The sequence below is a fragment of the Nesoenas mayeri genome (genome assembly GCF_963082525.1).
Source record: "Nesoenas mayeri genome assembly, chromosome: 7".
NCBI lineage: Eukaryota > Metazoa > Chordata > Aves > Columbiformes > Columbidae > Nesoenas > Nesoenas mayeri.
Genome location: NC_137551.1, coordinates 24851936 through 24866882, shown reverse-complemented (window position 1 = coordinate 24866882; position 14947 = coordinate 24851936). Strand labels below are relative to the sequence as shown.

Here is a 14947-nt window from a genome sequence, read left to right as displayed (position 1 = left end):
ACCCATCACATTTTATATCTGTCTTTCTTGGATAGCAATGTATACTTCTGTCTCACTAATGATTAATGTTCTACTACATCCTCTATACCCATAATGTCATTTTTCTGCATAATGTATAAGTAACACAATTTCACTGCCAGAGCTCCTTGCCGTAGTACACAAACATTTGTTCTCTTACTGAAAATGTCAAGGGATGATTAAACACAGCACTTTGGGACTGTTGCTCACACCTCTGGCAGCACTTTCCCTTTTCTGCCTCTCCTCCTACTCACTGCTATCATACTGTATTATCCTTGTTTACCTGATGCATTTATTTTCTCTTGTGCTGTCCTAGCTATGATGATGATCAGCCTTTTTTCCTCTCCAGTCTTTGATAGCAGGGTTTGAAGGGAAGTTTTCCTTCCTTGGTTTCTAGGTAGGCTGACACCTAACCTCATTTGTGCTCAGTTCCATTACCATGTCTTGATGTTTGTCTTGGGTTTCATCCATAGATGAATTGCAAATCCCATTTTCCCCAGCAGGACCCTGTGCAGATGGGATTACCCTCCACAGACTTGGGGAAGGGTACTTCTCTAGCATCAGCTTGCCAAAACATTTAAACTGTGTGAAAATAGTAGCGTACACTTCAGTAGCACCTGGGGAGCCCATGGCCTGATGTGGTTTCAGCACCCAAGAGCAGCTGTGAGCTCCTGGCTGACAAAACCTGGCCCCTGCACCACTGTGGCAGAAGTGGTCAAACCTTCACACCTGCTCCTTCACAGCCCTGCTGCTACTGGCATGGTTCACCTCTCCTTTGGCACTAATTCCTGGAGAAAGATGGTTAAATTGAGGGCACTAACGGGAACCGGCAAAAGGCAGACAGCAGCGAGGGAGGGCTGGCCTGCAAGGGGATAGCTTGGACTTCAACCCACAGCCTGGAAGAGGAGGGCAGCTGCTAAAATTGCACTGAAAACAAGCATTACAGCAGTGTGAGGCAGGTCCAGCTGAAGGCAGGAATTACTTGTGCTAGATGATGGGTTTGATTTGATCTCCTCATCAAAATTGAGTGAAATTAACTCAGAAATAGTAAAGCATGGGCATCCAATTTGCCATCTTTCAGGCAAGCTAGCCAGGGTCATTATGGAAGGTATGCATACGTAGCTGTGCAGCATTTACATAGAAGTGCGAAGTGGAGGATGCTACACAAGATGCGTCCTCTCTTCTCTAAAAATAAGGCAGTGCACACCACTGTAGTACCTTTGCCACCTGCAGCCTGAAAGATGCTGAAACTACTGAAGAAGTGAAAAAATTTGGAGACAGTTTCTTGGAAGTGTTTATTGGTGCATCTCAGACTACCTGGCTTTATTCTAAGGTCCCAGGAGGAATTATCTAATGCATCAGAGAAATAACTGCACCATGTTTAGCAAGCTAAAGCAATGTAGAAGGGAAGACAGAGTCCCAGTAGGATAAATTTCACCTTGGGAATGTGGAGCTAGCAGGAAAGGTTTATGCATTCATTCAGTGTGAAATGCTGTGGGTGACACGGTCTGTTTTTCCTCCATCCCTAGAAGATAACCTCCTTGTTCTGTAGGTGCCTTTGGGAAATCATAATCTTATCCCATTACTCAAGTCATTTATGGATTTTGTTGACTAATTTTTTGTCAGGTCCATATATAGCAACATAACCTTTCAGCAAATAACCTTCCTCTGTCAGAGAAACAGTGAAAATTTGCTCTTATGTTCATTTTCCTGCAGCAGGGCAGAGGCTGAGGGGCAGCTCAAATTAGCCTTCTGTGGTTTGGCATCTTTTGGAAGTTACAAAAAGCAAATTCTCCAAAAGCAAACTTCCCGTGGCTTAGTGGGAAAAACAGCCTGTCCTGTGGAGGACAGCTCTGCCGTGTGGTCTCTCTTTGCTTTTCAAAATACTCCACAGCCTCCATTAGATTTCTACAAATTTAATGTAGCTGGAGAAGGTGCTTAACACCTGCCAGGCATGAGGGTCAGTACCATTTCAGCTGTTTATCTTACTGGCCACCTTCTGAGCCTGCAGTCATTGAAAGTACAAAGCATGGCTTGAAATTAAAATCAGCTTTCAAGAGATCTCTGTAATGTGATAGCCACTGTCATGGGCACCTTGATGGGCTAAAGCAGTGACCTCCCTAGCCAGCTGTATAGGTTAAGGATCTGGATGTTACCTAGATCTATCTCATACACGTGCTCTGAAGGGCAATTGCCAGGCTGAGCGTGGGTGAGGTGCTGTTCCACTAAAGTTGGTTTCAGTGACTCATGCTGCAACTCTGCTTGAAATACTACTTTGCTTCCCCCCACTCAAACTGTGCTAAATCTTACTGTGTGAGCCCTGGGCTGCTTTACCCAGCCCCAGCAAGCCCAGGAGCAGCCCTGCTCAGGGAAGGTGTTCAGCAAAGCAAGAGGGGAGCTGTGTCCTTGGGGAACAGGGCACCCAGCTGGACATCTCTCTCTCTGGAGCTGTCAAAGGCACCTTCAGACTGAGCTGTGGGAAAGAATGAAGTGGCCAATGCTACAGAATCCAATGAAAACAGTTTTGCATTAGCTCTTTAGAAGTGTTTTTTAGCTTCAGAAAGCCTTGGCATCCTTGTAGGCTTCCTTAGGCTCCAAGTAACACTCAAAGGGACTGAACATTTGTGGGCAGGCAAAATCCCTGTTGTACAGCGCATGGAAGATGAGACTGTGTCCCCTCTGGTTTCCACCTTACCCTCCTGATCTGTTTTCTCACTGATAATACCTCACTTATTCCAAATATTCCTTAGGATTAGGAAGAGCACCAAAGCACAGTATTAGAAAGACTTTTATATTCTGCTAGAGGCGTATGTAAGAGGATGAAGTTCTCATCTCTGAGAAGGGTCTGGATTAGATTAGAGTTTACAGTTTTCCCTCCACGTAGTTTTGATTCCCCAAAGAACTGGATGCCCCCGCAGCCCTCCTGGTTATTTCCCCCATTTGGGTGTAGGTGTGCGCTGCCTCTAGGTGCAACTCCTCAGCTGTGTGGTTTCACCCCAGCGCAGAGTTGTAGTAACACAAGAGTGCACTCACATTTCCTGCATATGAAGTTCAAATCAGAGTCCTGACTGACTTCATATGCAGGTCTGTAAGGGGACACAGAGATGCTGGCAGCCCCTGGCCCAGCAAAGAACTGTGATGAAAAGCACACAGAAAACAGATTTAAGTTACATCATGGTTGTTTAACAAATCAACCTTATTTACCAATGACTCTTCCTCCCCCCCACACTTCCATTTTGTAGCTGCAAATGCTTCGTGGCTTGTGCCTGTACCTTTGATCTCCTAGTAACAGCTTTAGATCTTACCATAAAATTCATGAAAATTAATTTCATGCTTAGAATGCTCATTCCATGGGACAAAAGAGAAGGCTAAAGTATCTTTAACATTCCTCTGGCAGAGCACCTACATAAAAAATATGATAAGGAAATAGTCTGGGCTATATTTGCAGCCAACAGCATTTTCTTTCCCACAAGTAAAGGCATTTCCATGTGTTCACTCTGTTCTCCCATCAAGGAGGACGCTTTGAGGTGGATCTATGAGCTCAAGGTTATTTAGGTACTTATGGAAAACAAGGCTCCTAAAAATGGGCATAAAAGCTTTAGATAGCTGTTCAGATGCTTGCTCCATCCGGAAGCTTTCAGCTGTTTATATTAGCTCTGTAGTTTAGCATTTTGAGGCATTAACTTTCCACTGAAGCCGTTGTTTGAAAAGAACAGATTTCATGTAGCTCATAAAGAATTTAGTACAGTTGTATCCCATGCTGAGCAGACACTTAATCACCCATAGACTTCCTGTGCAAGAGCAGTCCTGCGGCGGCCGGTGAAGCTATTCACACAAGTGAAGTTAATTGCCCGTTTGTTCTAGCGTTTGCCAAACCAGGGCTTTGATTCTCAAATGTTTCACTGTGCTTTCCTGCATCAGTGATAGCCCTGTAAAATTCACATGTGACAGCTTGCTAGTGGGGAAGCAGCTCACCCTTATAATTCATTTCGTTTGAGCTATCAAGCAACAGTTACAATAGCACGTTTCTTGGAATCAGTTTTATGGATCTTAAAGCTGGTTTAGATAAAGTTTGGGGTTTTGTTTAAATGATTTATCTCCCTCCGTTGTACTCCCACTGAGGCAGACCTGCAGGGTAATGGATGCAGAACAGAATGCGACCTCTCTGACAGCCCCAGTCTGTCCCTGTGCCACCCTCCCTTGGATGTTGCTTCTGTCTCATAAAATCACCCATATCCTGCCCTTATATCTGCTCCAAAAGCCACTGCTTTTTCTCTGTGGAAGTATAGCAGCTCCCAGGGCCAGGCAGGGGGATAGAGCTGAATTTGGCAGTATCCCCAGCCCGAGGGACCAAACCACAGCCAAGGCACCTGCAAACCACCCCTTTTGCCACATTGGTAACGTCTGTTAAAAAAGTGATGGGGTGAAATGCAGGACCCAGCCAGGTTGTGGGGCAGGACTTAGAAAACAATCTCAGGTGGGAGATCAGGACAAGTCAGTCCTTTCCCAGCAGGGGCGACTGGGAGCGGCAGTCGCTTATATGAGCTCTTGAGAGGGGTGGGAGCAGTTTTGGGGTGTTTTTGTGATACGAGTATCAGCTGGCTAGGCAGGGGCTGGGGTCAGTTCACTCAGCGTGGGCCAGGAGCAACCACATGAATTGCAACCATTTTCTATTGCTGGGTATCTGCTATGTCTCAACTGTGGGTGCTAGCCTGGAAACCTAAACCTGGGGGTTTATAGCATGGCTAAAAGTGTTTATTTTCTGTGAAAATAAAGAACTCTCAAGCACTTTAACAGCCCTTCTGGCTGCTCCCCCAGCACAGTGAAACCATGGGTGTCTTCCCAGCTAACAGTGCTGGGTTATTTCTAAATAATCTCATTTGCCACTATACGAGCATGGATCTGGAATCACATTTCTTCGAGGCTGCTCTAGAGTAAATTACAGCATCGATGTAGGTGTTTGGCCAAAAAAAGAATTGCCTTCATTACTCTCTGACTGCCTTTAAGTAGCACCTAAGCTTTTTGTAAGGGCTTGGTGGTTTTGGGTTGCATGTAAATGTCATTAACAACAAGCTTTCAGCCAAGAGAAATAACTTCTCCCGTCTCCTCGCTCACCCGAGAACTTGTAGGAGACCAGATGGCCCCAGTGTTTGGGAGCAGGGTTTGGCAAAGGAGACGTTTCAAAAGTTGGACTTTGCTAAGATAGAACGTAGCTGTTGCTGCTGTCTCGTGGCCAACTCTGCTGCTTTTTTCTCTTTTAAGTCTCAAGTCATGTTGCTTTATTATCCACTGAACAGACAAGATGCACAAACCTGTGTATGAAAAGAGTAAAACAGCCTGATCCAAAGAGTTTTAAATGCCCTGAGGCTATTGATTTGGTTTTTTAAAGTGCTTCTCTGTGCTACTTGCCGTGATGTTACGTTCTTGTTTCTAATTCTGTAGGCGTGGGAGGCAGCGAGCTGCTCTCTGAAATCTTGCAATAAAAACTTGGTATGAGGAGGAGGGAATTTATATGGTGGAAAGTGCCCAAGCTTTGCTGTGAGAAATGTATAGTGCTGATCTTCAGCTGAGAAATATCATTTGCTCGTCTCAGATCCAGGGCAGGGTTATTTGAAGGTCGCATGTTCCCCGCAAGACGTGTTTGGTGGGCCTGCTGGGCTGTCCATGTCCCTGCGCGGGGATGAGCCGGATGGCAGCAGCAGGCGAGGAGGGGGCTGTGCAGCGGGCAGGAGCCCACCTCTATGGCATCTTTATGCGTAAATACTGTTCACATCCCCTCAGCCAGAGCAGCAAGCAAGTTTATTGACGAGGCTGTACAGGAGAAGCAGAAGCAGCTGCATAGCAGAAGGGACCTGCCTCCCTTTTGGGTGACCGTTGCTGTTCAAGGACCTCAGTTCTGAGGCCGTGGAGAAAATAAACTGTTTTCAGCATTTCGAGAGTCCCCGCAGTGCTCACAGTACACACTGGGTGTGTGCAGGCGTTGCAATGGGAGAACGTGGAAACAGTGCAAATGGAGGGGAAATTGTTTGCTGTGGTACCACCTAAGAACATTTTAAATGTTTTAAGCAAACCTAGAGTTTCAGAGCCTGTGTGTGCTGCTGAGCAGCATAGGAGCCACAGGGCCAGTAAGAAAGCCAGTGCTGCTCGTTGGCAGGTCCAAGAATACATCTGAGCTAGAAACCCAAAAGTTGTTTGTGGCTTGGAAGTTGGGTTCTGGTTGAGCTGCTAAGCAGGAGCATAAATCAGAGCAGACAAGAAAAGAAGGGAGAAGTTGAGCAAGTCAAAACAGCTTACAGAGAGCTGGACATGCGAAAGCAAATAGCAATGTTTCAAGTATGCCAAATGCAAGAAGCCTGAGAATGTGTCAGCAAAGCTGCCAGCTTACTGAGGCAAGTGAGGAAGCCGAGACTGTGATTGAAAAACACTGTGGCTTCTAGGCAGGAGTCACCAACACTGTGACTGAAAGAAGGTCCTGGTCCCAATCTCATTTGAGGTAATGGAGAGGAGGTGCTGTCAGAGGCAGGGTTTGGAGAAGACATTCAGTTGCAGGCTGATGGCTTTAAAAGTGTTTAGCCTCCGCATCCAGATGGTTCACCCAAGAGTTCTGCAGGAGCTGAGCTGAAAGCTGCAAACAAACATATGCATTTCTGCATTAAAACCAGCTGCTGTTCTGAGGAGCGAGAGGCTTTGCCCGTATTTTAAGAAAAGCTTTCGGATCCGTCCAGACAGTGATGGATAGAAAGATGTGGGAGAGCTGTTCCTGGCAATTTTGTAGGAAAGATAATTAACCACAGAATGAGAAAACACCAGGAGGATGAGAGAAACCAGTAGAGCCCAAGGACACGCTCACATTTCTGTGTTGGAGGAGGACGCTAGCTAATTGCTCTGTTAGAGTTGTCTCATGCCAATGAAGCTGAGGGTAAGCAAGAAGCAGCTGGTATAAAATACACTTCACTCCTGCACAGGAGGCTGTCAAAGAGCTAAATGAAGTGACTCACAGCAGATTGCCTGGATAAGAAAGCAAGCGGCCCCAAAAAAGATCCAGGCAGAGTGCTTTGACACCTAGAAACTGGCCTGGAGAGTAGCGGCACTGTTAGGAGGGGCTGTGTGTCCAGCCCTTCTCCTTGGGTTAGCGCGGCTGGGGTGGGTTTGGGTGGCAGTGGCTGTTTCAGAGGTTTGCCTGTGATCTGTGCCTCTCACTGAGCCTCATCCATCTGCCAGCCTGCTGTGCTGGGGACTCCTCTCACCAGGGATGGGGGTCTCATTGCTGCTCTGCTCTCCCCCCACAGGAAAGTCCCACCTGGCCATTGTGCAGCGGGTGAACAACGAAGGGGAAGGAGATCCGTTCTACGAGGTGATGGGCATTGTCACCCTGGAGGATGTCATTGAGGAGATCATCAAGTCCGAGATCCTGGATGAGACGGATCTGTACAGTTAGTGTCCCAGAGCAGCTACTGCGATTGCAGGACCCAGGGTGGGAGCCCGCACAGACAGACAGACATGTGGGTAGGAAACAGGCCAGAGCAAATCATGGTCCTTCCCCAAAGCAATTTACAGTCAAGGTGGGAAAGACAAGAATGATGGAGAGATGCTGGTCAGGGAGTCTTGAACGCTCGAGATAGAGAAGCATCAGCATCAGCAGCCGGTGGTTGGGCAGAGCCTGACCCAGGGACATGTGTGTTGGGCATGAAGTGCCCATGGCTGGTTCCCACGCTGCTTTCCAACTCTGGGTGATGCATCCAGACAGGGCAACCCAGGACTTGTTCCTGAGAAAGCAGCATGTTTCCTCACCCTGCTCCTTCCCTGGGGAGCTGCTCCCAAGGCTGTGATGCATGGCACGTTTGTGCACCTTGCTGCTCCAGCTGCTGCTCCACAGCAGCCCTGCCGTAGTCTGCAGCAAGGTGTGCCTCTCTCCATTCATGTGCAGCTGCAGCAGCTTTGTGGCTGCTGCAGGTGGGCGACCACTCTGCTCTCTGTCCTGCAGCAGACAATCGGAAGAAGGAACGAGTGCCCCACCGGGGACGCAAGCCCCAGGACTTCTCCATCTTCAGGCTCTCGGACAGCGAGATGAAGGTGAAGATCTCCCCACAGCTTCTCCTGGCTACACATCGATTCATGGCAACAGGTACCCTTGTGCAAGCCCTGCACCTCCCTGTAGCAGTGCCAGCCCTGCAGGGCATCCCTGAGCCCTTCCTGGATTGGGCTTTTCCCCCCAACAAGCAGTTTCCACCTGCCTGGACCCCTATCCTGGGTGTCCCACTGCTCCACCAGCATGGGTCTGCATTTGGCTCTCTTCTGTGCGGTGGGGTGCTGAGGCTGCAGGAAAGGGGCCATGCAGCTCAGAGAACGAAGGGTTCCTGGCAGCCCCAGCCCCACTGAGCAAGCATATGTTGCCTCTGAGCAAGTGTGTGTTGCCTCCCCTCTAGAAGTGGAGCCTTTCAAGTCCCCCTACCTCTCTGAGAAGATCCTGCTGCGGCTCCTGAAACACCCCAATGTCATCCAGGAGCTCAAGTATGACCGAAAGAATAAGAAGGCAGCAGAACATTACCTCTACCAGCGCAACCGCCCTGTCGACTACTTCATCCTCATATTGCAGGTGCCTGGGGCAGCAGTGAGAAGAGGGTTGCAGAAGGTGGCCCGTCTCTCTTTGCCACCTTGCTCTGGGCTGCTTCTGCCAGCAGAGATGCCCATCTTCTCATATGGGGTGGTGGGGGTCCCTGCAGCTCTGGGTGCATTGGTGTTCAGGAGCACAGGGTACCTGTCTGAACAGGTTTTCCTTCTCCTCCTTCTCCTTCTCCTTCTCCTTCTCCTTCTCCTTCTCCTTCTCCTTCTTCTCCTTCTTCTCCTTCTCACAGAATCACATAGAATCACAGAATGTTTCTCCTTCTCCTTCCAGGGGAAAGTGGCGGTGGAGGTCGGCAAGGAAGGGCTTCGGTTTGAGAATGGGGCGTTCACCTACTATGGTGTCCCTGCCATCATGGCTGTCGTCTCCTCAGGTAAGGGCTCTGCAGGCTCCCTCTAGCCCTGCCTTTGCTTCAGCAGCCTCCATGGGGGCTAAGCTGACCAGGAGAATGGATTGGCCATGGGGTGGGCTGGCCCTGCTGTGGGGTGTGGGGTGGGTAGGAGCTCTTCCTCTGTGATTCCTTTGCCTTCAACTGTCGTTTCAGATAATGACGTGCGGAAAGTGGGAAGCCTGGGTGGATCCTCCTTCCTATGTAAGTATTTTGGGACAGGCTGGGGCCCTAAAACCTCTCATCTGCAGCACCAGGCAGCTGGAGCAGGGATGAGGTTGCACCCCAAGTAGAGCAGCTCAGGCTCTATGCCAAGATCAAACCCTTTGAAAAGCTTGGGGGAACGGGGGCTGCTCAAGAATTACAGAGATGGATCGATTTAGCTGTGAGCCGTTCACATGTGGTTTGCTTGGGAAATTAGCTGAGTTAGATGCCTCAGTCCTGGTAGATTCCCAGCCTGCAGAGCTGATGGGTTAAGGAGCAGATCCCCTACTTGTTGGAGCTAAGAGGGAGCTCTGATCAGGACAGACTGTGAACCTGCCACTTGTTTGCTGATCACCTCTGCAAATGTTTAGTCCCTGGTAGTCTGGTAGCAGGTGGAGCTGTTGCCCATCCCCAGCCCAGCACATCTCTCATCCCAAGACCCAGATGCTGCAGTCAAATCTGCAGTGCTGATGGTAAGCTGAGGGTGCTCTAAGTGCCTAATCAAAACAATAACCCACCAATTTCAGCCTTTAGAGAGGTGTAGGGAGGAATGTCATTGGGAGAACAGGGGGAATCAGGGCAGGTGACTGTCACTTCTGTGGGTCCCAGTCTGTGTGCAGCTCTATTTCATCCTGCTTACTTTGCTTCCATTCAAAAGGCTGACTCATGGATTGCTGGAATAACCCCTCAGTGCACATTCCTTCTCCCCATGTGTTTGCAATGTGGTCTTTTGGACAGACGAAATCAGTGAAGCGGCCGATTTCCCCTGGGGTGCTGCTACGTGGCTCAATGCCCCTGTGCCCTTGGTGACCGTTCCCAGGGCCCCACCAGGTCTCAGGCAGCGGGTGCTGCCTGCGGGCCATGGGACAGGCAGGGTGCGAGTTGCGGTGGGAGCTGTGTCAGTGCAGCCATGCATGTCTGCAGTGCCGCCTGCCGGGACGCTGCTGCTCGGGGCTCCTTTGCTCCTCATGTTCGCATGTGACACTGTGTCACGAGACGTTTTCTGCCATCCAGCCACTGCTGCCTACCGTGGGATGTGTGCGGTGTCACGCCCCTGGCCAGCGAGGAGGCAGAGGGCACAGGGCATCTCCCTTGTTGGGCTGGTGTCCTCCTTCTTCCTTGAAGCAAAGCCCAGCAGAAATTAGTGTGAGTGGCATGTCACTCTGGAGATTTGACATTAAACCTTGAGCATTTAACAATTTGTTATTAATTAACCATTGTTACAGAACTTTTTAATCCCCAGACAATCTTTAGCATTGATGACAGGGACAGGAATGCAGCAGCAGAGACCCAGCAGGTCCAGCCCCGCTGTGGTGGCATCAGGCAGGCAGAGCAGGGAACCAGTGCTACTGGTTATCAATCCGTCCTTTGCTCCCACTGGACAAGGTTGTTCTGGGCAGTGCTTCGTGCTGCTGCTTATTTGCAGAAGGCTTCGATCCAGGGCAAGACGCAGAACAGGAGTTACTGGGGGAGGAACAGGGAGGGCAAATTTTCCAGGAGTTTTACCTTTGAAGCAATTTAAAAACATTAATCACATAGGCAGCAGATGGCTCCTAGAGCATTGCAGCCACACTGCAGGCACAGTGGCTGGAGGGAGGGCAGCATGCCCTGGGCAGGAGAGCTGGCAGCAGGCGCTGCTGTGGCTGGTAGCCAGTGGGGTTGCATCTCCTGCTGCTTTCCAAGTGGGTGCTGCCAGCAGCGAGAGCAGACATCAGGCATCAGGAGGTGTTAACATGAGCATTGCTCGTGCTCTGTGTTGGTCTCTCTGTCCTCCCCAATGAAGCTCTGCAGGAGCTGTGATTCACCCTCTCTGTGGCAATGGGTCAGGCAGCCCTGGACACGGGGTCCTGGCTTCTTGTCGTTCCCACAGGGAGCATTTCCCCATGGGTGGCTCTTCTCGGCATCACCCCAAGTCTGTTGAGACCCAGGGCCTTGTGGGGAGCTGCAGGCAGCCCGGCACGGGTATCTTTACTTTGCATGATGCTGAGGGGCTCCTGCCAGCCCCTGCCTGCAGCTGTGGGGCTGTGCGGACACAAGGGCTGTTGCAAAGCACGTTCCTTCTCTGCTGCCTGCCTGCACACACAGAAGTATCCCAGATGCCAAGCACAGTGACTTCGTTTAGCTTCTGCCCGTCTCCCAGGTGGCACAAGCTGATCACAAAGTCCCCTCTCCTTGGCAAGTGACTGGTGAAGGGCTGGAGCAGGGTGATAGCACTCAGCTGCTGGGACACCGATACTTTGTAGTGCCTCTAGGGAGATTTGTGGCTGTGCAGAAAGGCCTGGCAGGAGCTTGCCCCCGAGCCTCACCTCCTACCTTGTCACAGAGCAGCCTGTTGATTTGCAGCATTCAAGTCTGTGTCTCTGCTGGTGTTCCTGTTCCCAGGGCTGGTGAATGCTTCTCTGGAGCAGAAGCTGGAGGGTGTAAGAGGAGTGGGAATGGATGCTGGAGGCAGTGGTGGGAGTCCAGCCCAAGGCTGCTGGCCTGTGATTTTTTTTTCTCATTCTTCCTCTTGGTCTGTTCTCCACCCCCACCTCTGCCCCTTGCCTTCCCTCTCCCTCTCTCTGCAGTGCCTGTCTCAGTGTCCCGAACCTTCGCCTTCAGCAGAGGGGACTCCCTGGCTGGCTCTCCAGGTAATGGAGCATGACTTTGGGCAGGGAACCCCACATGTGCCAGGCTCTTTCTAGCTCCCTGTGCATGGTGCACCAAGCCCCCTCCACCCTGCACGCCATGTGGTGCCCGGAGAGGACCACCAATGGCACCCAATGGCGGGCAGCCCCTCACTGTTTGGAGCACAGGTGGCAGACTGGGGACAGCAGCCCTGCCGCAGCCTCCCAGCGTGATGCAAATCCCAGGAAGAATGGGATGGGGACAAGGGGAAGCCATGGACAGCTTGGGCTTTCTTTGGTGTGTGGTTTCTATAATTTCCTACACTCTGTGCTTGTGTTTTCTTGCAACTTGTTTCTAATGATGGTTACTTGCAGCCCTGTGTGCACGCTGCCCTGCTTCCCTTGCTGTTTGACAATCCAGGTAACAGAAGGGTGTTTTATCAGCAGAGCAAAGTCAACAAGATGTTAATGTCACCAGTGCAAGGAACAAGCTGCCTTTGTTGCCTAATAAATCACTGACCAGATGAAATCTATCAAGCTGTGTGTCAGAGGCTATCAGTCAACATGAGTGATGGGCCAGCTTGCCATGGCAGCCTCTGCTCCTGTTCTGTTGGAGCTGGGGTGGACAGGAGCGTGCCCTCCAGGCAGGTTAAGTAAACCATGGGCTACCAGCTGCAACCGGGAGCATTTGTGCCAAATGCCGAGCAGAAGGCTCGCGTTAGCAGGAGAGCTGTCAGTCTGTGTAACAGGCAGGCAGCAGCCCTGATCTCCGCTACTGGTGCGAGGTCAGCTGCCTGCCTGTCCCCTTGGTTTATCCAGGGCTGGCATGGCACAGAGTCTCCACTGCCAGCATGCACAAAGGAGGACCCCACCATGGGTCCCCTGCAGGTCCCCTGCCAGCTCGGGTGTCCATGGGCCACAGCCACCAGAGGTGACCAGTCCACCCTGGTCTGACACTGGGGACACCAGCGTTTGCCTCTCTGCCATCCCCTCCCGCAGTGAACAGGTCACCATCACGCTGCAGTGGGCTCAACCGCTCTGAGTCCCCCAACCGGGAGCACAACGACTATGGGGGCAGCACCTCGCAGCTCCACAGCGGCAGCAACAACATCTACACACCTGACTACTCTGTGCACATCCTCTGTGATGTGCAGTTTGTCAAGGTATGGGCTGGGCTGGCAGGGACTGTCCCACCCCAACCACCCCTGACCAGGCACCTTCTCAACCTGCTGTGCCCTGGGAGCCTGGTGGGTGCCCAGTGGGTGCTGGGGGGTCTTGCACTCCCGCTGATGGGGGGTTTGGTGGCACCAAGGCCCCAGGAGGTCCTGGTGAGTCTCAGTGCCTGCTGAGCTGGGCATGTGTCTGTGTGCCTAGGTCACCCGCCAGCAGTACCACAATGCGCTAGTGGCCAGCCGCATGGACAGCTCCCCCCAGTCCCCCGACATGGAGGCCTTCGACAGGGATTCAGCCAAGGCCTCAACTGCACGAGGAACCCCACAGACACCCAAGGAGGACCCCACCGCTCTCCTGAATGAGAGAAACAGCATCATGTGTGAGTCACCCTGTGGCCTCCTTTTCCCTGCTGTGGGCAAACATTGTGTGTCCCCTTGCGGGGGGGCTGTGCTGGGACCCCCTAGCACAATGGGGATGCCACTGCTGACACACAATTGCACATGGACTGGGGCATGTGGGCGTTTGCATGCATACACCTGTGGACGCTGTTCTGAGCCTGCATGTGCACACAGGTGCAAGTGTGCAGGTATGTAAATCCCTATTCCCCACGTGCTTATGCTCCCTGGGGGTCCCTGGCATCAGGACCTGCCGCTGCAGCAGGCATCCCCCTGTGTCCTGCTCCAGTACACAGCACCTGCCTGCCCTGCCACCATGCCTGCTCTGTGTCCCCTGGCCACCACACCTGCCCTGTGTCCCTACAGGCAGTCGCGCCGAGGGGCTGCACAGTCCCAGCGAGTCAGTGTTCCTGCACATGGAGGGCATCCCCTTCATCCAGGAGGAGCCAGCAGACAATGTGGAGAACAGCAAGCAGCAGAGTGAGTCTGGCCGGGACACACACACGCGACCATAGGGGTGGTGACAGCTGCGGTGTCCTGGTGTGCTGCAGCCAGGCTGGGCTTTTGCAGACAGTGAGTGCTGTGGCACCGTCCTGGAGACAGAGTCCCCGGGCAGAGAGGCTGGGACCAGCTCATCAACGAGCAGCTCCGAGGAGACACTGGGCAGGAAGCTGCTGAGATCCCTCAGTGAGTGACTGACCTGGGGAGGGAGCACCCAGGGGAGAGCTGTGCCATGGCACCCGCTGCCCAGGTCAGCTGCTCCCCAGCCCCATTCTGGGGACACCCTACATGGGGCTGGCATGGAGCAGGGGGGGCACCCCACTTCCCTAGCAGCACCCCAGCAGCAGGCAAAACTGCACCCAGGGCTAGCTCAGACAGAGACAGCCACCTAGTCCTGGCCCAACCCTAGGCACCTCCTGCCTTGAGCATGCTTGCCCCAACACCCCAGCCCTAGGCACCCTTGCTGCTGCAGGTGGACGCAAGCAGCGGCCATCATTGGAAGGTGAGAAGATGCCAGAGGAGAGCTCCAATCTTGCCCCATTGATCACCTGAGCAGCAGCGTGGCTGGAGCACAGTGCTGGAGGCCCATGCAGATTGGAGGTAGGAACCTGCCCTTCACTGCAGTATTCCTTCCCTAGCAAATGGGAGGTTGCTCAATTTTAATAGCATAAAACCAAGTTTCAAGCAGCAAAAGATGTGGTTTGGAGACCATGCAGGCATGCATGTCTTTGGGGGCTGGAGCAGGGTCAAGGGATGCAGCAGCAGACTCCAGCCATCCTTGGGGCAAAAATCGTTGTCAAAGACAGAGTGAGACCTTAACTTGTGTGTTCACAGCTAGAAACACGTCTGCACAAGTATCCCTGAGCCTGGCTAGGAAAGGTGCTGCAGGCTTGAGCAGCAGCAGGTCAGGAAGGGCAAGCTCTGGGCACCTGCACCAGGCTGCACTTGTGTCTTCCAGGTCTGCAGCATGGGGTCTCCTGCCGCGAGGCTCACGTTCAGCAGCAGCAGGTCTGCACTCGCTTGCTGCCCGCCTGCCTGC

The 14947-nt window shown here is 52.0% G+C and overlaps 1 protein-coding gene across 1 annotated transcript in view; it reads left to right on the top strand.

Annotated features, from left to right (window-relative positions):
• The window catches only part of CNNM1 (cyclin and CBS domain divalent metal cation transport mediator 1), a gene marked incomplete at both ends in the record, with an annotated part of 29199 nt that extends 14739 nt beyond the window's left edge, over positions 1-14460 (top strand). The window contains 11 exon segments of the mRNA XM_080348242.1: positions 7308-7451; positions 8003-8143; positions 8445-8614; positions 8915-9014; positions 9186-9233; positions 11801-11863; positions 12839-13002; positions 13214-13391; positions 13774-13887; positions 13978-14094; positions 14381-14460. Coding sequence (XP_080204368.1) covers positions 7308-7451; positions 8003-8143; positions 8445-8614; positions 8915-9014; positions 9186-9233; positions 11801-11863; positions 12839-13002; positions 13214-13391; positions 13774-13887; positions 13978-14094; positions 14381-14460 — 1319 coding nt within the window.
• Between the last annotated feature and the right edge of the window lie 487 nt (positions 14461-14947).